At 44.1% G+C, this 18,318-nt stretch overlaps 1 protein-coding gene and 1 long non-coding RNA gene across 3 annotated transcripts in view; one reads left to right on the forward strand and one right to left on the reverse strand.

Moving 5' to 3' along the window:
• Nucleotides 1-1,338: 1,338 nt before the first annotated feature.
• On the forward strand, nucleotides 1,339-9,245 carry LOC148213880 (uncharacterized). 2 transcript variants are annotated; one of them, XM_088130267.1, is made up of 5 exons: nucleotides 1,339-3,834; nucleotides 3,940-4,048; nucleotides 4,176-4,265; nucleotides 4,460-4,651; nucleotides 4,895-9,245. In XM_088130267.1, the coding sequence occupies exons 1-4, from the start codon at nucleotides 3,490-3,492 to the stop codon at nucleotides 4,642-4,644; spliced, it is 729 nt and encodes a 242-aa protein (XP_087986393.1). In that variant the 5' UTR covers nucleotides 1,339-3,489; the 3' UTR covers nucleotides 4,645-4,651; nucleotides 4,895-9,245. The 2 variants fall into 2 exon arrangements, with proteins under 2 accessions (XP_087986393.1, XP_087986392.1); XM_088130266.1 differs by having other exon boundaries at nucleotides 4,460-9,245.
• Nucleotides 4,150-18,318, reverse strand: part of LOC148213881 (uncharacterized) — a 38,475-nt gene continuing 24,306 nt past the window's right edge. Inside the window, exons 4-5 of the long non-coding RNA XR_015793865.1 lie at nucleotides 11,132-11,212; nucleotides 4,150-4,276 (exon numbers count right to left, since the gene is read on the reverse strand). This is a non-coding gene — a long non-coding RNA (uncharacterized LOC148213881). The remainder of the gene's footprint in view (nucleotides 4,277-11,131; nucleotides 11,213-18,318) is intronic.

The following is an 18,318-nucleotide window of genomic DNA, read 5'->3' on the forward strand; positions in this document are numbered from 1 at the left end:
TTCAGGGGGGTGGTTCCTGGGTCCGTTAGACATCCGATCCCCCTGGCCTGCCATCTGGAAAGGGCATCCGAGCTGCCAGAAGTCAGGTCACAGCTGATGGAGGGACATCCAGTGATGAAAGGGTGATCGAGGAAGGGGCTGAGTGCCTAAGCGTCCCTATTTTCCTGACCCCGTCCAAGGCAAAAGGAGAGAGGGATGCGTCTTCCAAATGCCTGAAGAGTCTTTGGGAAAGGGTTGCCAAACACCTGGCCTTGGGCATAGCATGTTTTGAGAACGGCTGCTCCTTATTCTGGAAACAATGTCCCCTTAACGTTAAGGCTTCTGAAGGCGCTCTTGCTAGGGGCTGAACCTTGTGCCCTAGGCCTTAGCCATCCTATTGGGATGTAGAGAGCTTTGGATTTATGTCTTAATACGAATACATGTCATTTGCAGGATTCAGTGGAAGCCCAGGGAACCTCCAGGACCCACAGCCTGGAAGATGTGGAGATCGTTCCCGATTGGGCAAGGTATCTGTGTAATGAATTTAAGCCTTCTATATATATAATCCTATAGCCATAGAACAGCCATGTTTACCCTATTCATGAACTTTACTAGGAAACTCACGTTGCTGGTATGAAGGAATGTTGGAATGTACGCGAGATACCTTGTATGAATGAGTTCTCAACAATGACAGGGCTGGAATGCTGGTGGGTGTAAGGAATAAAGTGACACATCATAAATTTATAAGATAACGGGACGAGAGGTACCATTGTAACAAGTCACCCAACGTACCGAATATGAAATGTTCCTGGCATGTACCGTACCTGGACGACCTGGATGGAGATGACCTGGATGAATTCTAAGTAAACAAGTTGGGTATAAAAGAAAGGATGGAAACCATACCCACCTGGAAGTGCGAGATGACTCTTGTTGGAGCAGGGGACGCCCTGAGTCTGATTCCCAGCCCACTCTAGCACAGCTTGATCAACTGTGTTGAGAGTGTATGTAAGTATTCTGTGTGAATGTGTAGCCTAGTTGGGCAAGAATATTTACAGCAACTTGGATAGCCTAGTTGGGCAATTGTTTATTGATACACTGTTGCTAGCCTTGTTGGGCATCTATTTTATTGTAATATTACAGGAAACTAAAGAAATTACATGTATTAATCAACATTGATTGAACATTGATTAAGCACTTGCTTTGCTTTCTGTGGGGATAACACAAGAATAAAAGAACTAATTTGGAACTCTACTTTGAGTGGATTCAATCAATCATTGATGATTACCTCTGAGGGATTCTGCAGCCCCCAAGAAGACGGGATTCTGCAGCCCCCAAGAAGACGGCAGTAGTACCCTCTCGGATTAAAACGGGCATGAGAAACGTCTGCACAGAAAGATTTCTGTTGGATGCATGCTCAGCCCCCTGGACAGGAAGCTTCTCTCTTTTCTCTTTAATCAATGGGATGGGGGGCCATTTGGGGCCAAAGGGGGACCAGATAATGAAGGCCTCTGAGCATGGAGTGCATGCTTAAAGCACAGTAAAGTAAGCAAGCTTCTGATAACTTAAAATGACACAGCACAAAAGGAAAAGGGAGAAGTGAGAAAAGGAAAACAAAATCCCTTCATCGAATCCTCCATCCCAGCCAGTCGCAAGGGCTACTGCTTGGCTGACTGGGGAGAGGCCTAAGACTCTGAGTCATCTTCTTAGGGAGATTCACCTCCTTTCCTTTTCCAACCTGCTTCTGATAAATGGGAGAAAACTCAGGTCAAGGCCCTTGGCCGGCCAGCTGACATGCTTCCTAGAGCATGTGTGTGGCCACTCTTGTAAGAGGACCCATGGCTAGTTTTGACCTTTCGGCCTTTCAATCTCTCCCCAGTTCTCAGGAACTGGAGCTGCAGAGGCAGAGGCTCTACACGACAGAGGAGGTCTCCATTCGTTCGGTAAGTCGTGACCAGCTGGGAAGGGCCCTTTGCCGCTGACTGGTGGCCTAAATGGATGTGACCCCTTGCCCACACCTTTCCTTTTTCTGCTTCCGGGCAGGGCTTTAACAGGAAAAGAGTGGAAAGCCTATTTTTCTGGGGAATGGGTGGGGCAGGAGTGGGGGTTCTTTTAACTCAAGGGATGCATAAAGCAACAGAAGACCTGTTCCGGTCAGGCGCCCTGCCTTCGATAGTCCTTCATTCCAGAGTCCCCAGGTTCAATGGATGTAGCAATTCGGAGTCTCCTTTCCCTTTGTGGCCACAGAGGAGTCATTGTCATTCACAGGATTCCACCAAAGGCGGCGAAGACCACACCGGCGACCTCAGTGCCCTGAAGGAGGAGGCCTGGGACCCGAGTCTCATTTTGGAGAGGTGCCTACTTTTGGCTGTACAATCCTTGAGGAACTGTCACCCCTTGCCCAGGACTCATGGCAGAAAGACATTAGGTCTTTTCCGCTCATTTATTTAAAACAGCGCCTGGTAGAAACCTTGCAAGGTGGTGGCTATTGTGGATAGAAACACGTCTCTTCTCTCTCCTGACAGTAGAGTGAAGGACCTCTGGGGAAGCTTAGCCATCCTATTGGGATGCAGAGAGCTTTGGATATATGTCTTAATACGAATACATGTCATTTACAGGATTCAATGGAAGTCCAGGGAACCTCCAGGACCCACAGCTTGGGAGATGTGGGGATCATTCCCAGTAGGACAAGGTGAATTGATTGGGCAAATCTCAGCTGAAGGATTCTGACATCCCTGAGAAGACAGCTGCAGTACCGTCCCGGAATAAAATGACAGTCTTCTTGGATGACTTGGTGATAAATGACTTGGTGAAATAGATGGAAAGACTAAAGGAAAATGGCCCTCAGTTCTGACATTTCTGGGAGAGGGTGGGGACCGCCACGAGCAACTGTTGTGCTCCTCCTCCTTACACCACTCTCAATTTGAGGAGGAGACACGTCCCAGGAGGTCCTGGTGCTGAAAGTGTCATCTTTCCCCCAATCTTCTTCCATTCATTGGATGCTGCCCAAGCAGGTGGGGAGGTGGCATATCTTCCTTTTACTCAGTCTTGGGATGGTGACGGCTTGCTACTGTCACATTCCATCTTCACTATGTTCTTGCTCGGTTAAGAGGAGATTGCTAGCTAAGATCCACAGCGGTGATCAGAAAAGGGCAGGTTGGTCATCTCTCTTTCACTGGCGGAAAGTTTTCCAGATCTCCTGTTCTCCCTGCAGATTATGAGCCCCGAGCTCTGCCAGGCAGTCCTGAGTGGGCTCAGCAGTTCCAGCCCTGCCATCACCTTGGAGTTCTTGGGCTTGGAGGAGCAGCTCGGCCTCGAGACACGGGAGGATGTCTGGACTCCCCTGAATGCCTCCTTGGCTGCCCAGTACCGCTCGCTCTTCCACCACGTGAGTCCTCAGCTTCTCCTTCCTTGGGAGGGGAGGAGAAATCAATGGAAACCTTAACTGCCAGGCTACAGGAGACCATTTTCCTTGGTCCTTTGTAGGAGGCGGCAATTATCCGATGGGCAGCCATGAAACAGATCTGGTCTCTTCTGCAGCACAGGAAAGAACTCGAGCGGACAGCCACCATCCACAACCTCATTCCCGTGCTGATGGACATGGAAGATGTTGAGGAGGTGGCAAAGGTGAGGGCCCCACTTGTTTGGGAAAAGAGGGCTGCAGCTTGGCTACCTGACTCACTCAAAGGAAACAGTAGAAGAACGGAATCAGCTTTTTTCTCTTCTCTTCTTTTGAAGGCAGCAAAGGAGACTCTGCGGCAACTGGCTGAAGCTCTCCGGTGGCACCTTGGGGGCAACCTCCTGGTGAGGGGGACTTACAGTCTGCAGGAGCTGTTCCATCAGATCGCCAAGCACCTGGTAGGAGCCCTTCTCTGGCTTCCATTCCCCTCTAGGGGTGAGATGCAGGGGTGCCATATGGACCACTTGGTGATCTCCCACCTGCCTTTCTGCCTCTTCTCCTAGATTCGGTTCGCCATGTCAGAGGGGCAGTTGGAGCTGGAAGTGTTCACCTTCCTTTCGTACTGTAAGAGCAAGCAGGCTTCAGTGAGGAGAACGGCTGCTATGTTCGTTGGTAACAGAACTTCTTGTTTCCCCTGGGATGAAAGCCGCAGGCCATTCTGCGATTATGGCTGCATTCAGTTGAGAAGTCACCTTTGAAAGTGTCAATGATGTGTTTTTCTCCCTCCTTTCCTCTTTAGGTCACCTGCTGCACCTGAACGGCAGCCTCCACACTGGAGGGACGGTTCCCATCTACCTCACTGGAGGGACGGTTCCCATCAACCTTGCTTGTAAGCAATGCCTGTGCAAAGTGAAAAGAGGAACAGCTTTGGGTTAGCAGTGCAGGGAGGGAGGGAGGGAGGGAGGAAGGAAGGAAGGAAGGAAGGAAGGAAGGAAGGAAGGAAGGAAGGAAGGAAGGGAGGGAGGGAGGGAGGGAGGGTGCATGTTTCATTTTGAAGTGCTGATCTAATGTTTATCTTTGCAGATATGGATAGGTTGCTTGGGGACCAGGACCTTGCAGTCAGGCGAGTCGCCTGTCAGTTGAAAGGTTTGGGGGACAAAGCCTTCTCCCTCCATGCTCAAGACGGACTGGTGGCTGCCCTCCGGCGCTTGGCAGCAAGCTGTAGGCGGCCATGGTACCCCCCGGAGTATGAAGGCCTTTCCGCCTGATGGACCGGTGAGGGAATCTGGGCAAGAACTGGAGGCGAATGGAGGGAAAGCCGGGGAAGGGGACCCGGGGTTTCCTCTGACGGGAGGGGACTTGCCGAGGCCTGAGTCAACCTTGTTAGGGTGGGGGCCAACAGCAAAGGGCCTTCCCAGGAAGGGAGGAATGTCCATTGATGGGCTTCCTCCCAATTCAGGTTGAGGCAAGGCTTGCGAGCAGAGACACTGATTGCCTGATATCTCTGTGTCTTTGCAGGAATTCCAGCTCTTCCTCCCGCAGCAGAGAACATCTTGCGGCCCCACAGAGAAAGACCCCGAGGGTGCCCTACCATCCCCTTGCTATGGACAAAAGTCAGTCGCCGGTTGACGGGACTGGGAAGGAATTTTACCCATAATGTGCCGTTAGCTCGGCCCATGGGGTTTTTGCCTTCCCCGTAGCAACATTCACCCTAGGTTGGCTGTTTACCTGTTAACATTGCTCAATAAATAGTGGAATGGTACCTTTAACTGTCTTTGCTCCATTCTGTTTCTTCATCTGTCTGCGTCAGATGAAAGAGTAAAAATGTAAAAATCAGCAAGAACATTGGTGTTGAAATTCTGCTAAGAGTGGGGAAGAAAGAGAGATCAGTGCTGCTCTCTGTGTCAGCCCATCGGGGGGGCAGGTGTGGAGCCGAAGAGCAAATCCCCCCGCCTTGGGACAGAAAGTCCCAAGTGGAGAGAGTGGACCATATCAGGCAGGTTCATATCAGAAGAGCCAGGGATCATATTGTTCAGGTCTTCTCACACAGACCCTTTTCTCCCTCTCTGTCACCTGAGATCGTTTTGTTCCCCCTTATTGGAATTATTATTTTTAAAGAAGTATTTTCGTTTGGTGGAATTGGCTTTGATCCATGTGGTAGACACACATGTGAGTTCCTGCACCCTTTTGAGATTCATTGTTTCGTGGAGCAGAAGTTCTGCTCTCCTATAGATTTTCCTGAGAAGGAAATATTGGATTTATATGATCAGCACTGCTTTTCTTCTATGTTATGTGGGTCGAATCCTTCTGGTCCTTATCCAGCAGTTTTCTGGAACTAAGACTTCCAGATGAGGTCTTCTCCTGCCATATTTTAGGGACCTTTTTGGCTTGGTATAAAGCCAAATTCTAAAGATAAGATTTCACTGAATATAAATATAGAAAATGGGAAGATTTCTCCTTTAAATCTTTTTCCAAAAACAGCAAGTCATGCTAAAAGAAAGAGAGAAAGTGCAGAGCAATTTCAAAGGAAATCAAAAAACGGCTTTGGAAGAGGTTGAAAAATGCTACACAAGGACCATCCAAAGAGTGCGCAGAATTAAGAATAAAAGTGAAGAAAGAAAGGTGAGGGGAGGGGAGCGGAGGGGAGGGGAGGGGGAAGAAGAAAGCTGAATTATTTTCAGGTAATGTTAAGATAGATTAGATGCTGCAGCAAGGAGTATGAATCTGAAATTAATGCATCATGACCATGATGGTTGTCTCTGACAGGGAAAAGAGACTGAACCATGAGAAATTATACGTAAATGGCAAAAAACGAGCAAATAGACGGATTTGGGTATCGTGGTACAGAACCAACTGCAGGTGGAAAATTGAAAAATATTAAGATGTGCAAACACTGGGAGAAATGGGCAGCATGTACAGTAGTGTGTATCAAGAAGTGAATACTGACGTAAGGAAAAGTGGCTGTCTATGGGACTTTTGGCCTGCTTCATTACATGGGAGTGAGGTTTGGGTATGTCGGGAGAAACACATAAGTCACCTGAGCGCAATGAGAATGGGGAACTTTAGACGTGTGTGTGGGATCACAAGAAGGGGCTGTGTGCTGAATGAAAGAGGGCCGAACGAACAGGGACTGAATACAAAAGTGAGTGGTCGCCAACTACGTTGAAGTCATTTAATCATGTCGAGGGAATGGATGAGAGGACTGCAAACCAAAGAGATGAAGAGGGAATGGACTGAGAGGAAGGGGGAAACAGAAAAGTCAAGGTGGGATGGAACTGATGTGGTCACTAGAGACAAGTGAGAAGCCTGAAGAATAAAAAGGTAACGTTGCTTATCTCCAAAGGGAAGAGACTGATAGCTACGATAAAGAAGATGATCCCGGTCTCTTGAAGAAACACAGTCTGCAGTCAGGGATTTAGTCAGGAGTGCACGGAGCCACGTATTTAAAAAAACCGTCTATAATCCACGCCACCCACATCACAGGAGCTACTACAGCGTTAGCTCCCTGGGAGATACACCCAGCATTAGATGTGCTTGTGGACTCAATCCCAGCCAACAGCAAGAGCCAAGGAGAATGGAGTGGCATAGAAATCCCAGTCAATCAATCAATCAATCAATCAGTCAACCAATCAATCAATCAATCAATCAATCAATCAGGAAAAAGAACTTTAACGTGTTCTTAACTTAGAAAGTCACAATGCATCCTGATTGAACGGTTTTTTTAAAATAGATATTCCTTCGAGTTCAGACGGTACCAACCCTACACGTTGCTGTCCTCTTAGCGCTTCCTGCACTCAAACATGCATTTCTTAGGCTATCACAGAAGCCCAGGAAAATGCCTAGGTGTTTATGGCAGGGTTTCTTAAACCTTTTGCTCTCGGAACCTTTCCCATTCTTAAAAATTAGGGAGAACCCCAAAACAGCTTTTGGTTGCATGGATTATATTTATCAATATTTACCCTACTAAACGTTGAAACTGACACAGTTCTAGAATAGTTATTTACTGAACCACGTAAAAATAACAATATGAAGCCAATGACGCGTTCACATAAATGAAATATTGTGAATGAAAAAGCCCTATTTTTTAACAAATAAAAATAATAAAGAGAAGAGTGCCATTGCTTTCCATATTTGCAAATATCTACAATATCTGGCAAATCGTTCCGATTTTGCAGACCCCCGGGAAGATCTTGGGGGAAGCCCAGGGGTCCTTGGACCAGCTGTTCTGAGGAGCCGTCAGTAGGTCTTCTGGGATGCCCTGCGGGATCTGGAGCCGTTTGCCCAGTTCGGAGCCAAACCCTGCATTCTCGTAGAAAAGGCAAAGGCAAAGAATCCATTGCTCTGCAGTCTCTGTATTCCTTGAGGATCTCTCGCTCTTTTAATGATGTAATGGCCTGATCACTTCAAAATCAATATAGATTTAGAATATGTATGTAGAGATGTTCTTATTGCTCTCCTTGCAAGGATTTGGGAGAGGAGGATTTTTCCTCTGGGGGCTGTTCCCAGGGGGCAAACCCAGAGGATTACAAATCTTCTGCAGATCCTCCGTCCTCTTCTTATTGCAAGGTATTCATCTTTTCTGAATGTCGGAACTATTTCTTTCCGAAACTCCCTTGAAACTTTTCTGGCTTGCATTTATGATTCTTTTTTCTACATTTGGTGGAACAGGTCCTTGATCTAATTAATCTTCTGGATCGTCTTTCATATTCCTTTCTGATGGTTCATGTTTTCATTTCAATTAAACTTAGAATTCCAAAATTAATTTACGAGGGCAGCTATTGAAAAACACACAGCAAGGATCCTTTTTATCATCTTTCTTTCATCAGGAAACGCGAGGAACACTGCTTTGACAAAAAACTGACCGTTTAATGCAACTACAGAGCTAAGAATTTTATTGATTTGGGTCTTCTCGATATTATTACTTTGCTGCAAGAACCAGATATATGCTATTCAGCTTGTTTGGACTAGTTTGAATTGAATTCCTTCCTTTTATTTTGAAAACTTGCTGAACTGTTTCTTTGAATCACAAGAGGGAGCACCAACATGAGGAATATTTATTTGGAATTAAATGTTTCCTTGGAATGATAGGAATTGTAATGAATGGTAACAAAACTCAGTTCTTAAGATATAAATTGATTGTTCAGTACCTGTGTTAGCTTAAAATCCGTAAGGCCATCTTTGTCCTGTTTTTCCCTAAATGCATTTGGTCATTTATATACCATGTTATTAAATATTATTCTTTTTTCTGATCTCCCACTCTGAACTTGATATTTTGCTTCGGTTCAGTTTAACAGTTTAATGACTAGAAATTCTAGGAATAAGATTACTCCCCGCCACCCCCAAAATCAGTAGGAGGAATGACACAGAAAAGAATCCAAATTGAATCTCACAGGCGACCTTGGAAAAGGAATGGGATGGTCAGCAAAATAAGATTTAAGGCAGGAGAAGAAGAGAATATTCGAAAGAAACCTAACTGGGTCTGGCAGAGGGAGGGAAGGGAAAATGCTGCCAGGCTATTGGGACTCTGTTACTCAAGCCTATCTCCATAAAGGAGGCCCCCAGTATTTCTTGGGGAATCCGCTTCCTGATTTGGCCTATCCTGGAGGGCTGACGCTCTGCTTCCTTTCCTGAACTGGAGAGAATTTCCGGCAGGCCAACTGCACCCAAAGGAAGAGACCCTCTCTCAGCTAATTCAACAATCACAAAATATGGAAGGAAAATTCAACTCACTCAAGGACTCGATGGTAGTTTGGTAACCAGACATTCCACGAAATTCTGGTTAAAAGGTTAACTCAATCTCTAAAATTGATATCTGAAAAGTACATCAGATGTACAGTGTTATCTTATTTGGAAACCACTTCTGGATCACAATTCGATACGTGCCACCCCCAAATGTAGGTTGTACAGTTTATATTTTAATCAGGGATATAGGGTATATATGATTGACAGTTTTCTCTTACTGTATTGTTTACGATTTATCTACTTGTTTCTTTCAGTGATTTTAATGGTGTTTACCAGATATTTTTATAGAGACATCGTTTGAAGAGAAATGGGATATGACATTTCTTCTAGTCCTCTAAGTTGTAAATGATGTCGTAGAATTTATTAGCCATATGATATTTTCTATCTGCTGGTTAATTGCGATTTGTTGGCTATCTACCCTTAATCAATTGCTTGTATTTTTTTAATTTCCTCATTATGTTTTCTATATTCCTGTACGTGTTCATTTGTATCAATTTCATTCCTTCTTTGTCTGGAAATTATTGTTCTTATGATTAACCCCAGACAGTTGAAGAAGAAGAAAGGGCATGGGGAGAATCTCTGAAGGACAGTGAAGAAGATGCCCTGAAGCTCGTAACAGCCAGACCTGGCCTTGCCCAAGAGCAGCAAAGCTGAAGAAAGAGACGGGGGGCTAATCCTGGCTGCACAAGGCCAAGCCTGAAGAACAAAGGCCTCCAAGCCAGAAGGGAGAAGAGAGCGACAGGCAGCAAATGCCGCCTCTGCAAAGGAGCTGAAGAAACCGTGGGCCGCCTAGTGAGCCCCTGCGAGAAGATCGCACGGGCTGACGACACACAACGGCATGACCAAGCGGCAGCCAGGGTGCATTGGACTCTCTGCAAGAAGTCCCACTTGCCTGTAGGCAAGAACTGGTGGGACCACAACACAAAGTCACAGCAAATGGAGAAGCCAAAGTGCTGTGGGACTTTCAAATGCAGACAGACCAGCACCTGCCACACAACAATTCCAGACTTAACAAATGTTGCTAAGAAAGACCTGAAGGGCATTATTTTGATACACAATTTTATATTCTATATATACACAATTTTATCTTTTATATATATATATATATATATATATATATATATATATATATATATGCTTCACATAATGTATAACCATACCTGTAACAGTGCACTCTATTTTATTTCTAAAGGGTTAACTTGCTTTTGTTTTGTAAAGAGCACTGGTTTCTTCCCCCCCCCCTTATCTCTTTGCTGAATGCCCGATTGTCTTCGAATAAGCAATTAGCCGAGTACAAGCTCAATGTTGTACCAAGCTTTTTGCAACAGTTGTGAGGTCCTTCATTCTAGAGAAAGATAAGAAAAATGTGGTATGCCATTCCCTTGGTAACCAGAAGAAAAAGTTACATTTAAGTTTACCTTCCTAAGAACCACCTTTCACTTGCTCAGACCGTCCCAAAAATCCCTTGTATGTGTATGAGGGGATGTACTATCTGATTACAGATTTAAATGTCTACAAAGCCTCTGATGTTTGTTTTGTGAGGTGTGATTTCATCAACATCTTTTGTTAATGTGTTGATTGGGGTCACCCAGCTGTGTCTTGATCAATATACATCTGCTATTCATCAGAAGTCTCATCTCAAGTCTTCTTATTGGCATTTTATTGAAACTTGGGAAATAAAAGTGCCATACAGACCAAAAAGTCTGGATAGTGGACACCGCAAGACCTGGAGACAGCAGAAGAGAACAGAGAGGACTGGAGAAAATCACAAGATATAAAGACCTGCAAAGAGAAGCAGATTCTGTCATCGGCATGGACAAAATCTCCCTCAGTCAACTGCAAAAGGCAGCTTTACTGGGAACAGCTCATGTCCTGCAACGACACCTTTAACACCGTCAAGCAACAAGGTCTGCCGATCCCAGGTCCTTGGGGAGGACTCGATAGGTGGATGAAAGTGGCCAATGCTGGCTGACTGTGCGACCAACCATAATAATATGAAACAATAAAGATCACCTGGATGTCAGAGTGGATTCTACCTCCATATGGTCTGGCTGCTTCCATGGAAGAACCTCTCGGTGGTTTGCAGAAAGATTGCTGGGTTGATACAAACAGAAAGAACAATTTGTACATCATCATCGTGGTGAGATTTTTCATCCTGCCTTTGTACTGTATATACTGTATGTAACTCAGCACAGCAAACACAGCTCATGTTTGGGCCCACGCTTTGGGCCAGTCACTCTCTCTCAGCTCAGCCTACCTCACAGGGTTGTTGTTGTGGGGAAAATAGGAGGCGGGAGTATTAGGGGTGTTGGCCACTTTGAGACATCTATGTACAAATAGATGATCTATTTGATCATCAAACAGATCATCCATCTGGCTTTCATGCCCAAGGCAGGCCTAGAACTCAGTCTCCGGGTTTTTACGCCAGCACCTCCACCACGGCACCAAACTGGCTCGCTCTCTTTACTATGCAATAATAAATTCTGCATTGAATGTCTGGGAGAAATATGGGGGGCGGGGGGCCCAATTTTTCGCCTCTCGCCTCACCACCAAATGCTTATTTTTATGAAGAGGAAAGCACTAAGATTTCCTCAGAGGAGAGACAGTAATGCATGTTAAAGCACATTTGTATTTTAGCTTTTTATCCCCTGTTCTTATTTAATGATTGTATATATTCCTGAAAATGCAGAAAAAAAGGAAGGAAGGAAGGAAGGAAGGAAGGAAGGGAGGGAGGGAGGGAGGGAGGGAGGAAAGAAAAAGAAAGAAAGAAAGAAAGAAAGAAAGAAAGAAAGGAAGGAAGGAAGGAAGGAAGGAAGGAAGGAAGGAAGGAAGGAAGGAAGGAAGGAAGGAAGGAAGGAGGGAGGGAGGGAGGGAGGGAAAAAAAGGTTCTTTTTCAAATTCTGCCGGCCTGAGCTTTTTCCTCAGCCTTTTGGTCTCATTGCATGACTGACGTGGTCATCATGCACCCGCTTCAAACACGGCTTCTGTCTTCCATGCATTTCCTGAAATATCGAGGCCCTTCTGCTGCCCAGCTCCTGTCAACTTTCTGCTCGGAATTATTTTAAAGGCTGCACTGCCCATTTCAATCTGGCATTTTCAAGGGGTGCTAACCCTGTCACCCCTGACGTGTGAAAGGTCTTTCTGCATTTGTTGAGGAGCTGCTGGTTAAGATTTAACAGAAATAATGCTGCCCTGAGCTTAATTCGAGGGTTTCGCATGGCATGGCTGGCTGGGGAATTCTGGGAGTTGCAGTCCACCCATCTTAAAGTTGCCAAGTCTGAGAAACCCAGTTCTGAGACGTGCTTCCTGAACGCAAAGCTCATTTTCCTCATTATGCCGGGGCAATCAAGTAATGAAGAAGGTTTTCCAAAGTTGCGTCTTGTGCAATCAAAAGAATGAACAACGTTTCGGAAACATAGCAAGGACTGGAAAGAGATTTGGGTCTTTGAGGCATGAAGGTTTCTCCTTGGACGAGGCCCTCCCCTTGGTCGCTGATTCCAAATTTCAGGAAACCTCCTAGTCTGGCAATGGAGGTTTTGTTCAGGTCAACAATACAGTCAGCCACTTCCCATAGTTTAAAAGGGTCCAAAGGGTCTGCTCTATTCCACTTCAAAACAACACTGTTTATCAGCGGCTTACGGTAAATATTTTGAGGAGGAGCTTTGCCCTCCTTTACAAATCACTATGAATTCAATTTTGGACACAGGTGTAATGCCAGAAACTTGGAAAGAAGCCCATATGACCTTGATTCCAAAAGACCAACAGGATCTGACCTTGACAAAGAATTATAGACCAATATCTCTATTGAACAATGACTATAAGAGATTCACAACAATTCTAGCGGAAAGAATGAAGAATATTCTTGTAAAATGTATCCATCAGGATCAATCAGGATTTTTACCAAAAAGACAAATTCCAGATAACATCCAAAATGTTTTGGATATATTAGAATACCTGGAACAACATTATGAAAAACAAGCAGCCTTGATATTTTTGGATGCTGAAAAAGCCTTTGACAATTTAAATTGGCCTTTTATGTTTAAAGTCTTGGATTTTATGAAATTTGGGGAAAACTTTGTTAAATGGATTAAATCAATATATATACCAGAAACCGCAAACATAATTCTTAATGGAGACTTTACTAAACCATGTGAAATTCAAAAAGGTACGAGACAAGGATGTCCCTTGTCTCCATTATTATTCATATTGGTTTTAGAAGTATTACTTAGAGATATTAGACATGATGACAACATTTTTGGAATAAGAGTTAAAAAAGAAAAATACAAGTTAAGAGCCTTTGCTGATGACCTAGTCATTACTTTAGAAAACCCATTGGAGGGGGTTGAATCATTAATGCAAAAATTGAGAGCCTTTGGGTTGTTAGCAGGGTTCAGAGTAAACATACAAAAAACAATGGTTTTAAGTAAAAATTAGGATTTTTATCAACAGAAGAAACTGAATGAACAAACCGGATTTGCAATAGAGAAAAAAATAAAATACCTGGGAGTACATTTGACATCAAAGAATGCGGGTTTATTTCCGAATAATTATGTTCCACTCTGGACAGATATTAAAAAAGATTTAGACAGATGGGAAAAGTTACAATTGTCCTTACTAGGAAGAATATCGGTGATTAAAATGAATATTTTGCCGCGAATTCTATATCTTTTCCAGACAATTCCAATATTGGCTTCAGAAGCACCCTTTAAACAATGGCAACGCGACATCTCTAAGTTTATATGGCAAGGGAAAAAACCAAGAATAAAATATAAAGACTTACAAGACGTGGAAGAAAGAGGTGGTTTGGGTCTTCCCGATTTGAAATTGTACTATGTAGCTTGCTGTTTAGTATGGCTTAAAGAACGGATCACCTCGAGAAATGAAAAATTATTAAACTTGGAAGGTCACAATTTGAGATTTGGATGGCATGGATATTTGTGGTATGATAAAGTTAAAGTTAATGTGGACTTTAAAAATCACGATATTAGAAGATCTCTATGGAAAGGTTGGACTAAATGTAGACCACTTTTATGCCCTAAGATGCCGATGTGGACCTCTACACAAGAAGCCTTCTACAGAACTGAAACAAGAGATAAAAATAAAGGGATGAGATACCAAGACTTATTAGAAAAAGAACAAGGAGAATATAAAATTAAATCAAAAGAACAATTGGGTTTAGAAGGATATACCTTTCAATGGCTTTCTATTATGCAATACAAAGAAAAATTTAAACTTGATCAAAAAGAATTTAGATTTGAACAGAATACATCAGAATTTGAAATCCAATTATGTGAAACAGATGAACATTTCATAGCAAAAATATACAAATTATTGTTGAGAGAGAAGAAATGGTTGAAGAACAAGTCAAAGAATGCATGATTAAATGGGCAAAAAATATTGGTCATAATATACATGTGCAGCAATGGGAAAATATGTGGTCTAAAGGATTAAAATTTACTTTAGGTTCTAACTTGAAAGAAAATTTCTATAAAATGATGTCTCGATGGTTCATGACACCCCAAAGACTATCAAAGACGTATGGGACAATTTCCAACGTTTCTTTGAAATGTATCCAATAAGAGGGATCGTTTTATCGTATGTGGTGGACATGTAAAATTGCAAAGAAATGTTGGACGCAAATGCAAACCTTGATGCAGAGCATACTACAAATACAGATCCCATTTCAACCAGAACTCTTCCTGTTTGGGATAATGGACTTTCAAATAGGAAAACATCTTATTAGAATTACTCAATACATGATTACCGCAGCAAGACTTCTTTATCCACAGTTCTGGAAAACCCAGACACTACCAACAATACAAGAATGGTTGTTAAAACTGGTGGATATGGCAGAAAAGGATAAACTGACTTGCTTATTAAAAGAAAACCCACACAACTATTACCAGAAGAATGGAAACCATTGATGGACTATTTGCAAAATGGAGGGGCGGTGAAGCTTACATGGGGATTTGAAGATTGCATTATAAATGTAATGGGATATGTCTTGAGAAAGAATTACTCCTACTTAATGTATTAAAAACTAGCACTTATGATAGTCTTACTATTCCTAAGACCAGAGATAGATTGGAAGTTATCTATTTTTCATACTTTTTTCTTTTTCATTTACTTTATCTCACTTTTTCTTTTCCTTTTCTTTACAATTTGTATTTTAAATTTTCTTTTTCATTTCTAACTTTTAACTTTGTAATTTTAAAATTTCAATAAAATATTATTTAAAAGAAACCAAACACTGTGACTGCATCCGCCTTTCAACAGTCCCTTCTTTACACCACTTATGCCATAAATTGCAATTATATTCCTCTACCGATTAGTCAAATACCTTTGTCGTTACAAATCCCATACTGAAGTACAGAAATGTTAGTCGTCTTTAGCTCTTGATTGATTTCAAGGAAGCATAATAACTCTGCCTTCGGTGTTGAATACAGCCCGATTCACAAATGTAGGGAAGACATCCAGTCCGATTTAAAAATGTGACACCATCTAAAAAACCTGGCGCCGGGGAAGAAGTCTCCCATCAGGGGAGCACGAAGGAGCGGAGGAGACGAGGAAGCGAGCTGGGTGTTTGCTGGGACCGTGTGTCAATCCCAGGCAAAGCTGGACTCTCCTGCAGAATGGACCGGAGGAAGCGCCTGAGCCGGCCTCTCCTGCTCCCAAACCCTCTCCGAATCTCTTTCGGGGCGCAGCTGAGGAGCCCTGCGAGGCTGCCGAGGACAGCGGAAGGAGAATCGCAGCAAAGGGGGGACGGCCGACCAAACGTTTGGAACCTGCTTGCAGAAAGCAGCTGGGTGGGAAGGGAAGGGACGGGACGGGACGGGACAGGAAGAAAGAGGGACCATCGGATCTATTGCTGGGAGCTCTGCCCCACTCGGGCCTTTTGAGCAGCGCAGTCGTGACTGGGGATGGGGAGGGTGGAGGAAGCGGGATGTTGAAGTAAAAAACCCTCCAATGTGGAGTCGTGATGTAGTCTAGCATGTTCTGCCAGATTTCTCCATGCAGAAAAGTTTTGCTGAGCAGCAGAAAACTATGTAATTCCGCTGATGATGTTGGCCAGGAACAACTTCACTTGCTTGTACATTCGTTGCTTAGGCTAGGTTTCAGTGACCTGGTTTCACTCATTTGCATTTAGGGTCATGCAGACAAAGCACACCTTCTTGTACAAACACGCATCCTCTGCTACTCGTGTAGATAAAAACCTGCCCTCTGATATCATAGTAAGCCAATGTCAGGATTTGCTCAGTGGCATCGGCGGCAAGCCACAATAATTGAGAAATGAGGGCCAGTGAACAGTGACATCGTGAAGTCCATCCTGCTGTTAGGTACTGGCATCTCAATGACTGACACACGTCCAGGAGAAGGGGAATTTCCATTGTGACATTGTGACGTGGGCTTGACCCTTTCCCCAGATGCCCATGGATCTGTGGTTACTGGAGGTCGGGACTGACATCCACGACTGAATTTGTGCAGTTCAATAGTGCAATAGGCCGTCGTGCCTGGGCTGCAAGATCCATGCAAGTACTGGATGGCACAAGGAGCTCTTTCCTATCTTCTGTGGTCACCCAGATTTCTGCTGCTGGGACACAGCATTTACACAAGGAGATAGAGTTGGCAGAGTCAGTCACTCCTCTCTTGGCGAAATATCCTTGCCCGGTTGGTAGCACATGGAAGTTTGGGTTCTTCTGGGTCATAGTACAACTCCATTGGAGGCAGGTGAAGGGCTTCTCCAAAGTCCTGTCACTGGAAAGCAACAGTTGTACAAGACGCAGATGAGACGTGCTCCGAGCTTGGAATACTCTGGTTCCAGTTCAAAACAGCTGCATCGTCTCTTTATCAGCTGTTCTGAGCTCAGGGCCTTGGCTCATTTCAAGTTTCTAATACCTAACTACGTTAGAAAGTTCTGTCTATTCCCTGTAAAAAAGGTGGAGTGTCAATACAGATGTAGTTGTTAGGCACTAGCCTTTGTTTATTCATTTACCCAAGTTTAGAGAATCAAATTAACTTGAGACGAGGCTTTTTATCTAACAAATGTTTTATTGGCCAAGAAACATCTGGATGGCTCATTCAACACCGTGGCAAGGTGTTGAGGAAAACCACACCTTGCAAAGCAAGCAACAAAGATTTTATAGGCATCCACAAACGTAATCAAATCGTACATCCCCTCATGTCCATATAAAGGATTTTTGGGATGGTCCAGGGAGGAGTAAAGGTGGGCCCTAAAGAGGTGAATCTAAGTTTAACTTTTTTTCTTCTGGTTACCAAGGGAATAGCCCATGTCGGTCCTTATCTCTTCTTTGTTCCTCTTCTTCTGTTCCCAAAGAAATGTCTACCTCCTTATCTTTCTCTGGCTTTCTTTGTAACTTCTTTGGAATTTGGTGTCTCTGCCTGCCCGGTACGAATCTAATTTACAGCTTACTTGTTCAGTCAGGCATCTGGCTAATTGCTTCTAAAGGAAATGGGGTGGGGGAATGGTGTGCTGTCTTAGAAGGCAATCAGGCATTCAACAAAGAGATAAGGTGGGGGGAAAGAAACGCTGTGCTCTTTACAAAGCAAGTTAATCCTTTATAAATAAGATAGAGTGCACTGTCACATGCATGCCCACACATTATGAGAGAGTATAAAATTATGTATCAAAACAATGCCTTTCATAGTCTACATTGTAATGTCTTTATTGATAACGCATATTCCTAGGGCTGTTCGCCTGGTCAGCGACCCTGGGCTGTTGATGCTACAGTTCATCCAGAGACTGAGCAAGCTTTCACCCTCTGAAGGTGTGCTATGGGGTTGGTGGGAGCCAAAGGGGGCATTCCCAAACTCATGGCCCTGGGAAACTTGCCAATTTACATGGTGCAGCATAGGAATCCCTCAAGCACGCTTACTAGCAGATGAACGATCCCCTCATCACGCCCAGGATTGCTTTTACAGCCCCTGTGGGAATCACGTCGGAGAGGCCACCCCAACGCTCTTCTGTGACCTCCAAAAACTCGGTTGCCCCTCTTGTACCCCGGCAAAAAGAAGGGAGATTCTCCACTGAGCAGACAGGACTTGGACCCGCTCAAAGGTGGGCAAGAGATTCCAGACTGGGCTGGCCTGAAGGGGAAAGGAAGATCAAATGGCCCAAGAGGCCCAGGAGAGAAGCAAGTCGGCATCTCTGGCCCCTCTCTGTGCTTTGTGCCACGTGTGAT

Source organism: Python bivittatus, unplaced genomic scaffold (genome assembly GCF_059951505.1).
Source record: "Python bivittatus isolate LINGU-HERP-01145 unplaced genomic scaffold, Pbiv_v1 ctg000850_np1212, whole genome shotgun sequence".
In the NCBI taxonomy this organism is placed as follows: Eukaryota; Metazoa; Chordata; class Lepidosauria; order Squamata; family Pythonidae; genus Python; species Python bivittatus.